The sequence below is a fragment of the Polypterus senegalus genome, chromosome 2, assembly GCF_016835505.1.
Source record: "Polypterus senegalus isolate Bchr_013 chromosome 2, ASM1683550v1, whole genome shotgun sequence".
NCBI classification, from domain to species: domain Eukaryota; kingdom Metazoa; phylum Chordata; class Cladistia; order Polypteriformes; family Polypteridae; genus Polypterus; species Polypterus senegalus.
Genome location: NC_053155.1, coordinates 22,304,373 through 22,321,358, shown reverse-complemented (window position 1 = coordinate 22,321,358; position 16,986 = coordinate 22,304,373). Strand labels below are relative to the sequence as shown.

General features: G+C 40.5%; 1 protein-coding gene across 3 annotated transcripts in view; it reads right to left on the bottom strand.

Annotated features, from left to right (window-relative positions):
• Positions 1-3,982: 3,982 nt before the first annotated feature.
• Positions 3,983-16,986, bottom strand: part of runx1 (RUNX family transcription factor 1) — a 270,658-nt gene continuing 257,654 nt past the window's right edge. For 2 of the 3 annotated variants that reach the window (XM_039743515.1, XM_039743512.1), the window contains exons 6-7: positions 7,719-7,877; positions 3,983-5,284 (exon numbers count right to left, since the gene is read on the bottom strand). In XM_039743515.1, the coding sequence (XP_039599449.1) occupies positions 4,773-5,284; positions 7,719-7,877 (671 nt within the window). In that variant the 3' untranslated portion in view covers positions 3,983-4,772. The remainder of the gene's footprint in view (positions 5,285-7,718; positions 7,878-16,986) is intronic. The other variant, XM_039743513.1, reaches the window with a different exon arrangement.

Sequence of the window (16,986 nt, the reverse complement as noted above, 5' to 3'; positions counted from 1 at the left end):
AATGTCGTTGAAGTAGCGAAAGAAATTGGTAACTGCGCTGCTGCAACAAAATCCGATGCATCTGAAAAACGTGTGCGAGATTGGGTGTAAAAAAAAAAAATTGAAGTGTTGTAGTTTTGAATGGGCGTATAAGTTGGGGTCTTATTTTATGATCGATTTTTTGGGTTTCAAGACCCGACTTATACGCGAGTACATACGATAGAAAAAATAGAAACATTTCCAGAGATGGGTTGAGTTGAGAACTCATCCAGGTCCATGATATTCTATGAACAGATTATATGGTTTCATAACATTGTAGGATGGGTGGAATGATGGTATAGAGGGGAATTACAAAGGATATTTCTGTTGTCCTTGATCAGCCTGGTCTGGGCAGTAATTTTATGTTTGAAAATATATGAAACTTTAGGACAATTTACTGCTAAACTATCAATCCATGCATAATCAAACCATATATCCAGTTTGGAATTTGGGAGACAATTCATAACACGGCCCAAAATTATAAAACTGAATTATTGCAAACATTAAATGTTGTAGGATCGTGGAGTGTTAAGTGCTATTCTACAGGCGTTCGTTGGATTACAAGTTAAGTCACAACCTGTGTGCAGTTTTTTTTCTTATTGTAAGCTTTGTGTAGGTTCTGTCCCGGTACACCAGTTTCTCCTCAAATCCCAAAGAATTGCCGAGGGTTAACTATAAGTTTTGATATAAGATCCACTCAGTGTGATTGGTCTGGAATGTGTGCTGTTAACACCAAAGACGAGGTCCTACTTTAGAACGCTGTCAAGAAATGGATGAGTTGATATGTGCACATGTCTTTGACTGATAAAAGCTCATGAAGACTCTAATTTACTCTAGGTCAGTTAGACACCATCTCATTTCCTGAATCCATTTTACTTAATTTTCAATTTTTTTATATGAATTAAACCTCTCGATTGTGTTAATTGAATTATTCATTCCTTTTCTGAATCTTAGAACTCTAATGTTATGTACAGTTTTGGTTTCAGGATGACACATTGGCCATACTAACTAGAGGGGAAATCCACAGATAAGATTGACCCCAACATGACAAAGGAAGATTCAAAGAATTCAATCTTGGTGACTTAAATAAATCAAACTAAAGAGTTGAAAGAAAAAAAAAACGACTGTGGACTTGCTGCATGTTAAGAATATTATCCCCCACAAAAATAAAATCTACGACAGTCACCATTGGTGAGAGAAAGACAATTGTAGAAATGGAAGCAAGCCTCATCACACCAAATATAACTGACTGAACAAAGAATCTGAGCATTACATGGGTATACGCTATGACACTGACAGAGCTTACATGGAAACATTAAAATATGGAGAAAAATATTCATCTATTCTCTACTGAGCAATAATGGTCTGAACATAAGAATATAAGAAATTTGACAAACGAGAGGAGACCATTCAGTCCATCGAGCCTGTTTGTTGAGATGCTGTCCCAACACCTCATCGATATTCTTCTTAAAGGTTGTCAAGGTTTCTTCTTCAACTACATGTATCGGTATTTTGTTCCAGAGCCGCTCAACTCTGTATAAAATAAGTACTTCATGGCTTCAGTTTTAAATGTGCTTCTTCTTAATTTCTACCTATGTCCTCAAATACGTGATTCACCCTTAAGATAAAGGAATGTTGCTGGATCCACTTTATCAAAAGAGGCGTGCAGAGTGTGGTGTGCAGCAGGCACCACTGAGATTTTTCAATTTTGAAATGGTTGCATTCTTTAATGAGTACCCCATATTAGAAAATTCTGCGTATTTTATGTATTTTACATTTTCATAGACGCCACATATGCTGATGTTGGTTTTGAATATTTGCCTTGATTCCATATTTTCTTAAGGGCATACTTACTGGCTATAAGAACAAGTACACCCCTGTGAGGCAACGTTTCAATGCAATCTGGCGTTCACGAAGAGTTGATTTTTGTGAAAAATAAATGAGATAACGAATGATGTAGGTAAAGGATGAGTGACTTTTACGAGTGTTTCCCAAACCCCTTTTTTCTTTGACATTTAACGAATGAGTTTAAGAAAAGCAGACTGTGGATAACACGAACACCAATTCCACATATTTTAGTTGTCGAATATATATTATATTGTCACATGTGCTAAAGTAAGAAAAAACAAATAATAGAAAAATCAAGTTAACAAAACAAGGAAATTTACATGTCAACTAATAGGTAAAATTAATTATACCTATTAGTAGAAAAAACAATAAAAGGGCTCAAAATGTGATGTGGTTTCCTTGCAAAAAAGAAAAATGGTGAGAGTGATTGGAAAAAACAAAAGCAACACTATACAAAAGATGAGTTAAAACAACTTATATAGGAAGTGGCAAAAAGTTAAGAAGTGTTGTTTTCCAAGGCTTGTAGAAGACTCCTAAGAGCTTCTGCAGGCACTAGAATCGCATCTTCCGTATGACCAGAGCACAAAAATAAAAATAACAAATGGGTCAGTTCACTCATCGATTTACGAACAAAGTTAAAAACAATGAGTGGGTCAATTCACTCATCAATTTACAAACGTTAAAAATAACAAGTTGGGCATGGGTCAGTTTAACCATTAATTTACGAACAACGTTAAAAAAATAAGTGGGTGGGTTTAGTCATCAATTTATAAATAACATTAAAAATAACAAGTGGGTCACAGTTCACTCATCAATTTATGAACGATGTTAAAAATAATGAGTGGGCGAGTTCTTTCATCAATTTAGGAATGACATTAAAAATAATTGGGTAGTGGTTCAGTTTACTCATCAATTTACAAACAACTTTAATAATAACAAATAGGTCAAAGTTCACTCATTAATTTACAAACAGTGTTAAAAATAATGAGAGGATGAGTTCTTTCATCAATTTAGGAATGATGTTAAAAATAACAAGTGGGTTAATTCTCGCATCAGTTTATGAACGACATTAAAAATAAGTGGGTAGTGGTTCAGTTTACTCATCAATTTGCAAACAACGTTAATAATGAGTGGGTCAGTTCTCTCATCAATTTATGAACGACTTTAAAAATAACAAGTAGGTCACAGTTCACGCATCAATTTACGAACGATGTTAAAAATAATGAGTGGGTGAGTTCTTTCATCAATTTAGGAATGACATTAAAAATAATTGAGTAGTGGTTCAGTTTACTCATCAATTTATAAACAACATTAATAATAACGAATGGGTCAATTCACTCATCAATTTACAAACGTTAACAATAACAAGTTGGGCATGGGTCAGTATACTCATCAATTTACAAATAATGTTAAAAAAAAATAAGTAGGCCAGTTCTCTCATCAATTTACAAACAACATTAAAAATAACAAGTGGGTCACAGTTCACTCAACAATTTACGAACGACTTTAAAAATAAGTGGGTAGTGGTTCAGTTTACTCATCAATTTGCAAACAACGTTAATAATGAGTGGGTGAGTTCTTTCATCAATTTATGAATAACATTAAAAATAACAAGTGGGTTAATTCTCTCATCAGTTTATGAACGACATTAAAAATAAGTGGGTAGTGGTTAAGTTTACTCATCAATTTGCAAACAACGTTAATAATAACGAGTGGGTCAGTTTATTCATCAATTTACGAACAACGTTAAAAATAACATTGGGTCAGTTCACTCATTCATTTATGAGCAACATTAAGTACTACTTTAGTTACAAAGGGTTCGGGAAACACTCGTTAATTAACAAGCGATCTTAAGTATGAGATAAAGTACTTAGAGCTACAAAGCTTCTGGGAAATGCAGCCATTTATTTGAATTAAAAATTCCATCAATTTACCTTGAACAGCGGTCTCCTTCAGATCCTGTACAAATAAATACAAATATGGCCACATCGCCAATGAACTTTCTGTTACCCACCTGGGGTGACCAAAGACTACCAGTGGCAAGAAAGACCACAAAAAAAAGAAAAAATTTACAGACAGAAACTGCAATTCTTGAAAAGAAAACAAATCTACAGTATGTATTGAAAATTCACCTTTTAAGTACACAACTGAGTTAAACGTGCCAAATTTCCAGTAATTTATAATAAAAAAATACTTTTGTGGAAATAGAAGAGTACAGCAATGATGTTTAACACAAATAAGATGTTTGGCATAGCACGTCCACATGCAGTTCATTGAAATTCAACGTCGAGTGTCACTTTCTGTTCTAATGCTACAAAATACTCTTAATCTCGAAATTACACTTTGTGAAAAATAAACCCTGAAAAATAATACAACACATTCTTTTCATTTTTTTCTGTCTTGTTCCTCAGAAAGGACACTCAAATTTCACATGGCATTGTGCAAATTAAATGATACATAGGGACCTTTTTCCGCTAACAAATGTATGCTGAGAAACAGAGAGAGCGCTGCATGTCGTGCAGGTAAATGCTTATGAAAGCCTGGCGAGGTCCTTGAAAATGCGTTGGCCACGGTCGCAAGCAAAAAACATTGGCAGGAATTTTGACGACGTTAAATAAAAAACAAAAAAAATAAATGAAGTTCCGTGGAAAAAGTTTGATTTTTCAATAAAAAAGACAAGTAAAAGCCTTGATTCACAGTACTTGTAATGTAAGTGTTCACAGTTCTGGCATCTCAGGCATTGGTTTCTATATATACAGGCTCAATTGACGGCAAAAAATATTCCAACAATAAAATGAAAAAGATGCTTTCCAGCCCAGTTTAAGTCATCTGTAAATAATTAGTTTAAAAAAGGTCAGTGCAGTTGCTAAAACTGTCTCTTGTATTTCATCTCCAATGCTTGCTGGTTAATAAGGCCGCCATACGGCCTCCTCCAACCGACTTGCGGTCGCCATGTTAATCGGTGAGTTGCTGTGACTCCCTTCGGCTTCCACCACCTCGCTTTGGCTTGGAAGGTTCGGGTTGAGGAGTGCTGAACCAGTGGAGGCGTTGGTACAAGGTGGAAGGATGCGTGGTGGAGAACGCTCGCCCCCAGACATCATAGAGAACTGGTACGATCCAGTTGATGTGCTGTAGTAGAGGTGGTAAGGTGAGGTGCCAGTTTGGAATGCGCCACTCTGGCCCTGAGAAGATGCTCCTGGGTAAGGAGGTGGCAGGTACGTGTGATAGCGAGCGGCACCCGTCATGGCCGACATGCCAATTCCAATCCCAGTGGTCACTGGAGTTGGGGTATAGGTGAAAGCTCCGGGATAGTGCATACGAGGGTCAGAGAATCGGCTGTCCGGAAGAGGAGGGAGAGTGGGAAACTGACGGTCGATGCTCATCCGGGCATCACTGAAGGCTGTGAGTTCTGGAGCTGCTGAAAGTAAGCAAAGAAAGAAAACATTTGGTGAACATCTTTGGAGGTAACATAAGAAATCTTATCAAATAAATGTGGCGGCGTGGGAGATCCTCAAATCTCCTTTCTCATTCTTCTTGCCCACCTTATCATTACCATCACTTTCACCAGCACCTGATATATTTTTTTCCCAGGAGCAGGTATGGAAAGGAGGAGCAATTCTTTTTTAACCTTGTGATGTCACAGGAAGTGACATATAAATATGGTCATCTGTCTATGGAAGCAATATTTCAAATAGACATTAAAACATACTAGTACGTTTAATAGAGCTGTGGCGAGAACATCCATTCAGCCCAAAGAGTGTGTCCACAGTATTCACCGAGATTTTCCCAAAATAAGATCAAGTCAAGATTTGAAGGTCTCTAAAGTCTTACTCTAAACCCTTAGAGCTGGGTTTGGTACTTGGCTTTTGAACTTTTTAACATTTACTTAAGTTTTTAAAATACAAGAAGTCTCATTTTGACTTCTTGTATTTTGACCCTCACTATCCCCTTCTGACTACAGTTTCTTTAACTTCTTATCATCTCCATGTCAATTCGTACTCATAATAATCCCTGAGCACTCTGTGTGTCCATAATAACATTACTGACATGTAGATTTTCATGATTAGGGCTGAAATTTGAGGTCTTACAGCCTTTTCCTGTTAAGGAAGCCATTTTGTGTACTGTTGTCAAAGACACATCCCATGTCTCTAAGGGCGTGGTCTCCGGGGTCGTGACCTGGAATTAATCAGCAGACAGGATAAAAAAAGGTCAGACTCTTTGCACTGAGCCTTATCCGATCTGTGGATAAAACCTTCTACACCTTTCTGAACGCTCTTATATATTTATTTGTCGTGTCTTGTCTGGTTTTCGACTTATTGCTTGATTACCCTGGTCTACAAAAAAATTATTTTTGTTTGCCACTGGGAAATTCAGAACAGCTCTTTATTGAGTTTTTTACACTGAAATCGGAATTAAGCTAGCACGTCAGTTTTTTGAAATACACATCATTGATGTTTTGACACTTCTGAATATCAATATAATATATCAACACCATATCTGGAGTTTGGACTCTGTCCCACCAACATTTTTTTGATGTGTTTAGTCTGAAAACAAACCAGAAGACGATACTAGAAACACGTTAAAGCATATTTATGTCAATTTACCTCAATATAAAAGTGAGGTCAGCATGCCCAAAAATGTTGGAGGCAATAGATTTTGCGCTTGTACTGCACATCTGTCTCTCTTTGCAAGAACCAACAGTAGTCACCCATCATACTCGGAGTGAATTTTCCCCGATATCAGTTTTTCATCACCTTTCTATCTTGATGAAATCTTTCCCCATGCTCATCTCTGACATAGATTAGATTTGGTGGAAAAAAAGTTGAGATGAGAATGTCAGTGACATTCTGGCTCCTGTTAGCTAATATACTTTCAGCATATTCTCCACAAGTTCAGTATAAATTCTCTGCTCTGTGACTGTCAAGAAAATTCTCGACAACCTGCACGAATGAGGGTGCTGATTCAGTGGGCTTCAGTTTCCTTTTGAACTCATCGTCAAGCATCGGTTCACGAATTTCAGGGCCAACAAAAACGCCTTCCTTCATTTTGGCTTCACTTTTCTCGAGAACAAACTTGTCCAAGACCTGGAACATCATAACTAAAAAAATGGGACGTGCTGGACGAAAACGGTTTTCAGATTTAGAGTCAACAAGTGAAATTTGTTAAAGTACCGATGAAATAATCCCAGTAGCAAAACGCTTGTTGATCAGTGTTACTGACTTTTGCCTCTCGTCTGGGATTCTGTCGCTTTGTTTTATTTTTACTTTTGTTTGTTTTGTGACCCGACATTTGTGCGATAGACTTATGAGCGCCGACAAAATAGCGCCGATTAAAACGCGGCGTCAAAATCGCGCAGACAAAATCACGTTGCCAGAATTGCGAAAGTTTCATTAAATATGAATTATTAGTTTAAAGCATATATAATAAATAAACACCCACCACACGACAAACCATCTGGATTGGGTGACACCTCAGCACCACACTGGAACATGTGAGTTTTTTTATGATGGCCAATCCTGCCACCAACGCCTAAGCTTTCCCTGTAAGTTGGAGGACCTGCTTACAGATCTGGATGTAGATTGATGTCATACCCAGGACACAAAACTTGCAGGTTAAGGGCCTTGCTCAAGGGCCCAAAGGAGTAGAGTCAGTCCTGGCATTTACAGAATTCGAACCAGCAACCTTCCAATTGCCGGTGCAGATCCCTAAACTCAGAGCCACCACTGCACCCTTGTTGCGCTGATTTTAAAATGGCCGCCTGGATAAACTGTGCCAATTGATTTTATAATTTTAAACATTTCAATCATGTCACCTTTTCAGATCCATTTACTTAAAGCCCCTCTCATTTTTACCTGAAAGCCTGCTGGAGAGGTCTGTGAGAGAGGCCATGCTGCTTGCTCTGCTGGGAGAGATTGGAGTTGTCGGATGAACAGACGGTGTGGAGATCTGCCCCAGGTACGGGTAGGACTGATCGTAGGACCATGATGGAGATGTCTGCATTTGTCGTGAATCTGAAAGCAGAGAAAAATGCATTCCTTCAGGTTAGTCAGCAGTAATGCTTAGTTATACTGTGGTTACACTGGTAATAACTGAATGATTGCATCCATAACAAGAGACACTTAAAGGTTTTGTTGAATCACAAGTTAACTAAATAAAAATGTATTATGGATGTCCACCAGGGTATATGGAGAGCATGCAGACTCCACATAAACAGTCACCAGGGTGAGATTTGAACCCAGAAGAGTTTTGACTACCAAGGTGATTTGGGATCTGGAGGCAGAAGGGAGGACTGAGAGCCTTCATGCCATGGAGAAGATGACAAGATAATCAGGAGTCAATATGGAGGAGGCAGCTCTGTATAGGGTGGTCCAGATCTAATTATGCAATTTTCATTACGCTATAACTTATTAAGTTTATTACATAGAAAATCACCCAAAAAATCCCAGACCATCGAGAACTGTGCGAACTGACGACATGTAGAATCGTCTTCGTGCCGAACTGGAATTGTCCCCGCATAAATCAAAGTCATCCAGACAATCTGGATCTGCATAATTAGATCTGGACCACCCTGTACAATGTGTTTTCTTTACTTATATACTAGCTGTCCCTCGTAGCTCCTGCACATAGTAGTGAAACAGGACAGTGAGGAGGGCCCTACTCGGCTCCCCAGTCCTGACGTCACGCTTCCCCCTCCCTTCGGCAAGCAGCCTGTCTCTTGGATTTGTGCGAATGTATCGCTCCTGCAAGTAAACTATGATACTTAGCGCGATGACAGAAGTCGCAAAATCAACCAGAATGTTCAAGCAAATTATAGAAAAAACCCGTTCTAAATCCGTTAAGTAGTTCTCTCGTGAAAGCGGACACACAGACAGACATTGGATTTTATATATATAGAGATAAATGTTTAACTGCTTGTTAATGCAAATATCTAATCAGCCAATCACATGGCAGCACCTCAATGCATTCAGGCCTGTAGGCATTGTCAAGATGACTTGCTGAAGTTCAAACTGAGCATCAGAATGGAGAAGAAAGGGGATTGAAGTGACTTTAAATGTGGCATGGCTGTTGGTGCCAGACGGGCTGGTCTGAGCATTTAAGAAACTGCTGATCTACTGGGATTATCATGCACAACCATTTCTAGGGCCTACAGAGGATGGTCTGAAAAGGGGAAAATATCAAGTTCTCTGGGCAACAATGCCTTGTTGATGCCAGAGTTCAGAGGAGAATGGCTAGAGTGGTTTGAGCTGCTATAAAGGCAACAATAACTGAAATAAGAACTCGATACAACCCCAGATATGGAGAAGAGCATCTCTGAACACACAACACCATGAAGCAGGTGGGCTACAGCAGCAGGGGACCAAACCTGTTGAGAAGAATGGCAGAAAATCCCAAAATCCAGCTGTGTGAAAGTGTGTCACATCAGACCCAAGAAGAAGACTCCAGGCTGGAATGGCTGCCAAAGATACTTCAGCTAAAGTAACGAACAGGTATCATGCCTGCATGTTTGTGTCAATGTGACATTTCAGATTTTTACTTTTTATAAAAAATTGCAGAAATTCCTAAAAATCCTGATTTTGCTTTGTCTTTCTTGGGTATTGAGGGTTGTCTGATGATGGAAAAATGCATTGAAATTATTTTACCACAAGGCTGCAACATACCAAAATGTGAAAATAGTGAAGGGGTCTCAGTAGTTTCTGAGCCAAGTAGCTGATACCTGCTTATCAGTCAGTGTTTAGTCTGCCAGCTCACTGTATTGACCATGCCAGGCAGATGTCCCACCTTACTGGTAATTAAACGGCCTTCTTGCTGCATTGCCCAGCCCAGGTAGCTGACCCCAGCTTGTCGGTGAGTGTTTAATCTGCCTGCCCACTGTACTGATCATGCCAGACAGCTGGCCCCACCATATTATTAAGTTGTCTTCCAGCACTCTGCATTGACCACTCCTGGTGACTGACTACACTTTGCTGGTAAATGCTTAATCTGCCAGCTCTCTGTACTGGTCATGCCAGGTAGGTGCCCCATCTTACTGGTAAGTCATAAGTCTGCCAGACCACTGCATAGACCTCTTGTTCATAAGTGCTTAGTCTGCCAGCCCACTGTACTAACGACACCAGGCAGCTTTTTGTATCTTATTAGTAATTAATTACTGTGCCAGATGTCTGCATTGACCACTCTGGGTAGCTGACCACACCTTGTCGTTGAGTGCTTCATCTGCCAGCCTATTGTACTGGCCGTGCCAGGCAGCTGGCCCCATCTTATTAGTAAGTCATTATTGTGCCATAACGCTGCATTGACCAGCCCAGGTAGCTGACACCTGCATATCGGTGATTGCTTAGTCTGCCAGCTCACAGTACTGAACATGCCAGGCAGCTGGCCCAGCTTAGACGGCCTTCTTGCTGCATTGCCCAGTCCAGGTAGCTGAGTCCTGCTTGTTGGTGAGTGCTTAGTCTGCCAGTTCACTGCACTGACCATAGGTGGCTAGATTCACCGCATTGGTAAGGGCTTGCCTCTGCCAGCCACCATACCCTACTTCAGATACATGAATATAATTTCTGAATTTCTAATTGACAAAAGCATTAGTGATAAAAAAGTGTTTTTTTCTGTTGAAATGAATCTGATGGTGGCTGAAAACGCATTAGAAAAAGCCAGAGAGTTCTAGGAGTAAGAAGTTCACAGCAGAAGGCAGCTAATGTCAAAAACATACCGCACCGAGCCATGGCAGCGAGGGCTTGCAAAACAAGGGAGGGGGCAAATTAAATGCAAAGAATCTGCTGCTTTAATCTCGCGCCAGCGCAAGAAACAAGGAGACCTCAGAAGTCGGAGGATTGCGAAGCCTGCACTTAAACTCAATCCAGACAATCCGAGAGCCAGATCTTCTGTTCAGTGTGTCACCACAAACACCCCCCACCCCCACCAAGACATGACACAACGGCTCTGGCCCTGTCACATTCTCAGTCTTCCCACAACATTTATTTACTGAAAATGAAGAACCTGTAACCAAGCCGAAGCAGCTGCTGTTATTAATCTGTGACATGTCGGCAATACAAAGGGAAAGAAATGGTCTTGAATTACTTAATAATCATTTACTTTGGCAGACGTCCCCCTCAGCTTCTAAACCTCCCCCACCCACAAATCCTGCCCTGCCCGTCTATTTATGGAAATGGGATCAGAAAACAGCCGTCAATGTTAAACAGGAAGCTCCCTAACTTCACAAAGTCTACAAGTGTGACAATGACTACTTCGGTCCAGCAACATGAAGAATTGATGGGCACACGATTAAAAAAAAAAAAAAAATGTCCACCCCGGATCCTTCATATCTAGAGGGGCAGACTGCCAAATATATGAAATTTAGATTCACACTTGATACCTGCCGGCATGACACTCCGTAAACAAGTCCTGCATTTCAAGGGCTGTGCTGGAATTGTGCAGCTACACTCGCCCTTATGCCAGCTTCCTAAAATACTGAGCTCTGGATATGAGAGTAGGGGGTTGGGGGGAAGGTGGAAAGAGTCATTCATGTATGCTGGCTTCTTTTTTTCGTCCTTTATTTCCCACCATGCAAAGTTGATTTTAATTGATAATTATCATGGCACTCCATTTTATACTGTGGGTTTGTATCTCCTCTTATGATGCCATTCTGGTTGTACTTATAAAAGGAGGTGGTCCTAATATGGCATTGCATTATAAGACCTGTAGTTGGAGGGGGTGTCAAACTTGATTACTGATCTCATTGCTTGATGATGGTAAATTACATGACTGGAAATCAAAGGGGATGACAAATTTTACAAGTACCACAAACTCACCCCCTTCTTCCGACAGCCAATATTGTGCTACCTGACGGAACTTGTGCTATACGAATGCTTTCCACGTATGGCGGGTTCAGCCACAAACCGTTGTCCATTTTGTTTTTCGCTTTCCCATTCTGTCGTGAGACATCAGACACACAAGTGTGTCTTCTGTTTGCAAGGTCGAAAAACACCCACGTCCCTCGTTCCTGTTAGCTGCATTCTACACATTAAACTATAACGCGAATGCTCATTGGTTGCCAGCTCTCACATGCACACAATGCCTGCCCCTATGATTTAATACTACATCAAACCTGTATTCTCTTATCAAGGTGAGTCCCAGACTGGTTGGATTGGGGATGTCAAACTGCACGATTGCGACTTGACTGCTTCCGACTCACTAAGATTATGTAAATGAGGTCGACAATTGAAAATCACTGGAAATGCGACAGGTTCTCGAGTCATTCGAGGAGTATCCAGAGGAAAACCCTTGAGGAGATTGTATAAAGGTCTCACAGTCATCCATTTGTGTAGAGAGCAGAAGTACAGAATGGAGATCATGGTGAGAACTCATGCGAACACAGCAAGAACATGCAAATCCTATCTATGTAGGACCCTAATGATAAACTGAACCAAACACTGCCCGCTGTCTCCCAATGGAATATGTAAAAGTAAGAATCATTATAATGGATATAAACTTCTTATATAATACGCTACCGGGGCTGTTCGTTTGTCTGTCCAGGATTTTAAATCACCTGTAGCTAGCAAACCGTTTGACCTATTGACCTGAAATTTGGTACACATATACTACGTGACCTCTACTGAAGAAGCAGGCTGCTAGAGTGGAGAAAAGAAGACCTGCTCAACCTCGAGTGCTAAACGTACAGAGAAAAAGCATGAAAACTATAAGTTAAGTATATTCACTACACGTTATCTTGTAGCCCGCCATTAGTGGTCTCTCTATATATATAAAATCCAGCATCTGTCTGTCTGTCCACTTTTCACGAGAGAACTACTTAATGACTTTAGATCGTTTTCTTTTCTATAATTTGCTTGAACATTCCGGTTGATTTTGGGACTTCTCTCATTGCGCTACTGTTTCATAGTTCACGTGCAAGTACCAATTTATTTGCGCGAATCCAAGAAACACGCTGTGGGCTAAGGGGAGGGGTGCCGGGCCCTCCTCACTCACGTGCCAGCCTTTGGGGCGCGTACCTTACTTCCGCTTAGCTAGTAAACAAGAGAACTACTTAACGGATTCAGATCGGGTTTTTTTCTATAATTCCCTTGAACATTCCGGTTGATTTTGTGACTTCTCTCATCATGCTAAAAATCATAGTTTGCTTGCAGGAGTGATATATTCACGCTAATCTGAGACAGAGGCTGCGTGCCTAGGGGAGGAGGAAGCATGATGTCAGGAGTGGAGAGTACTGTCCTGTTTCACTACTGTGTGGGCAGAGCCGCTGGGCACGGCTAATCATTAATATAAACCAAAACTGTATATCATTTAACACTAAATAACAATACAAAAATCCACATATTCATTTGTGAATGGTCGTTGATCTCTAAAGGTCCACATTTGAATACTGAGACATTACTTCTAGTCATTTGTCAGATTTGCCAAACACTGCAGCTTATCTCATCACTGGACTGAAAAATTGCGTGTTGTTGTGTGCTGACCTTTTGGCACATTCACACCTGCTCCTGTTTGTTACAGCCAAAGCCCATGCGGTACTATGGGTTAGCAAGTATGGCGTGGTAAGCGGCAATCTCAATATCTTTTATTTTTCTGTTGTGGGATGTAAAACGGCAGACATCAGAAAGCAGAACTTCTTGTGCGGTGCCTTGTTTCTCATTCCTTGTCACTGCATTATATGCATTGCACTTCCAGATGAGCATTCATTGGTTGTCAGCTGTCATGCACACACAGCCTGACACTATGACTTAAAACAAAATTAAAAGATTTGATTTTATCAGACCGAGTCATGGACTAGCTGGAATGAGACAACAGCCAAGTCACATTATGTGACCAGCTTCAACGAAGCACACCATTCACTACCTCTGACTTGCTAATATTATGTGGATTAGATTAGATTAGATTAAATACACATTTTTAATCTCATAGGGAAATTCAAAATGAAGGTTATAACTGAAAATCGCTGTAAAAGTCATGCAATGTGACCTGTCCTGTGACTGTTTAGGGAGGATCTAAACCATCAGCCTTAACAATCCTGCCATACTCTACAGAAAAAGCCTCAGATTTAACATTGGCCTTCAGAAAGTCAAATATTAATTATCATAAATTTGTTCTGTTAGTATCAAATGCAGTTGCACAAAACACAAAGCATGTATTGTTGTCATTCATGTTTGTCTGCATGTTTATATTGAAACTACTCGGCCCCCAGTGGACCACTTTCTTTGACATTTTGTACACTTATTCTTGAAGGAATTTTGTCAGGGAAGTTACATTGTAATCGCGGCACCTCAAAAGAGTGGGTTGTACAATTTTTTTGAAATTCTAAAAATCTACCGTTTAAAAAAGCAATGTTGAAGTTTCAAACTTGTTTTTCGTAAAACTTTCCCGACAACCTCAATTACTGTTTCAAATTTATCTTGATCAAGGTTATTTCCACCCATTCCATTCAGTTTCCTAACCCATTTATCCAGGCTGCCAGGTCAGATGATACCCAATTCCAGAGGTCTGTCCCAGAAGTGAATTTCTATCTAATGGAGAATGGCTTTGATAGGTTCTTGTAACTTGGGAATTGTAACTCACTTGCATTTTGTTCTGAGCTCTTCACTTGTGATGGTCAATTCTGTAACATTGTAGTGTAACCCTTGTCCCCAAACAATCCCCCACACTGATGTTTGCTTGATTATAATAACCTCTTTTGTAAGACACTTTGGATAAAAGTGTCTTACCATGCAAATCAATGTAAATGTAAATGTTAACTGGTGCAACGCAGGTACAACATGTGTGTAGGGCACCAGACAGGGAAAGCAGGAGAATGGAGAGAATGGCAAGACAGCAGACAGGATGTCCTTACCTGGCCAGGTTGTCATGCCAATAGCATTTGGGGTTGAACTGTATGGGAGTAATATTACACCTGGCCACTAGTGGTCAGTAGCAGTATTGAACTGAGGGTCTCGCAGGAGGTCCTGGGATTTACAGTCTCTGTTGGGAGAAGAAATGATCTGGAAGTGCTGCCTGGTAGTTGGGAGTGATACTGGAAGAACTCCCGAGAGTAGATTCAGTTCCCATTTTCACCTTTAATCCACATTATCTCAGCATTTTCAACCCTCCCCTGAAAACTGAGACCATAAAACACCATCCAGAGTGGTATATGTCTGAAAATACAATAACATCGTTGTTGTGTGGATGGGTGAAAACTCAGTTTTTGAAAAAGCAGACCCTGATTTGTTCATACTTATAATCTGGCCCCTCCCTGATGGTATCCTGCCGATTACAACAGAACCCTGATTGGTGACTCTTCACAGATTAAAAACATATTTCAAAATGGTGAGCATTGAAGAGTTGCTTTCCATGGCACTTATTGTGTTCACCTATATGAATTTAAGTTGTGTTTTATGCGGCTTAAATATTGTGCATATGCGCGAAAGGTAGGTAATTTATCGGTCACTGCAGTTTTGCAATAAATCCAAATGTTGAAGTGGGTTAGTGGTTCTCCTTTTTTCATTGCAGTAAATGGCTTCGTACCGGCATTTCCCACTGTAACCTTCAAGGGGGACACATACCTCCCCGCTTTCCGATCAAATGTACGAATATCATCCCGATCAAAACTCTAAAGGAGAACCCCCCCCACCCCCAATCTAATTAACTGTATGAATATCATTGCATTCAAATCTTCAAAGGGGATGTCGCTCGGGTAAAATATGCAATGCATTAAGAAGAGAACCGAGAAGATGACAAAACCAGAGAACATTTGTTTCCGCTTCAGGTACCTGATGAGTCCCTTGGCTGGTGGTGTTACCATCACTTCAAGGATCGCTGGTTTTCAGTAAGGTGTTTATGCCGTGCCGTGCATCGGTTATTTTCGTGTAAACATAGACAATGTGAAAACGCTAATGTGGATTGAGATCAATTTCATTTTTAAATGAAAATGTAGTAGTGTGGCCATAGTCTTATGTGAACTTCCACCACCATCAGTCAGACAAGCTACGAGTCAGGAAAGGGGCAGAGGCAAGCATTCATCCGATGAGGTGGAAGACGATTGATAGAGGAAGGTAGGGAGGTAGGATGGAGGTATTTTATTTAGTAAATGCTCATTTCTGTGGCTAAGACACTGTGGTATAGCGGGTCTGTGGTATGTGTGTTTTAATTGAACGCTGGAGATTCCGCATGGAGAGTAGTTGGTGTGGCTGAGCAGCTCCAGAGGCCGATGTGGGAATGGCCGATCCTGCGTTCATGTGCAAGATTGACTTGTTCCCTTTTTAGCACTGGAGTCATCATGATTGCTAAACCTGCGTCCCACAGTAGTTCAAAAGCGTGAGACCAGGGGAAAATAATGATGGAAAGAAAGGGGGAGATAGAAGGTGAAAAAATGAAATTAAAAAGTATATAAGGGCAGCATCATGGAAGAAACGAAGCTGCAGGAGTGAAGGCAGGCGGTTGGGAGTGGTCCCAAAAATTAGCTTTCGAGGGGGAGAGGTCGCTCCAGTTGAGCACCTCTGAGATGCCTTGAGCAACCATACACTTGTGAAGGCTTCCGCAGATGTCAGAGGAATAGCAGTGGAAGTAGGAGCAAAGGCAGCAGGGGACCACAGCCAGGATTTAATGGTTAACTATGCCTGTTGGGAAGTTTTTAGGGAGGCAGCACCTGACTTTAACATTGATGTTAATGGAATATTTATTGTTTGATTTTGGACTTTTTAACCTGCAAAATGTTCACTTTTTACTTGTTTTTATTCTGGATTATGTATTTATTAAGAAGATCCACTGCATTGTTTTTGCACATTGAGGATCTGAAGCCGTGTTTGACCGTTTGGGTTTTGATTGGCGGGAAATAAAAGCACTAAGCACATTTACACCACCTCTTGACTGTGTGTGTCCTAACCTGCTGTGGCTCTTCCTTGGGTGCGTTATTGATGGCTCCAGGTTCAAGTGGCTCCTAGAAGTGGACCATCACAGACACACCTTAATAACAATAATGTACATTTATACAGTACTTTTCTTGCTATTCAAAGTGCTTAGTGAGTGGGGAGCCACTTCAACCACCACCAATGTGTAGCACCCACCTGGATGATACTACGACAGCCATTTTTGTGCCAGTATGCTCACCACACATTAGCTTTAAGTGGTGAAGCGGTGAGAGAT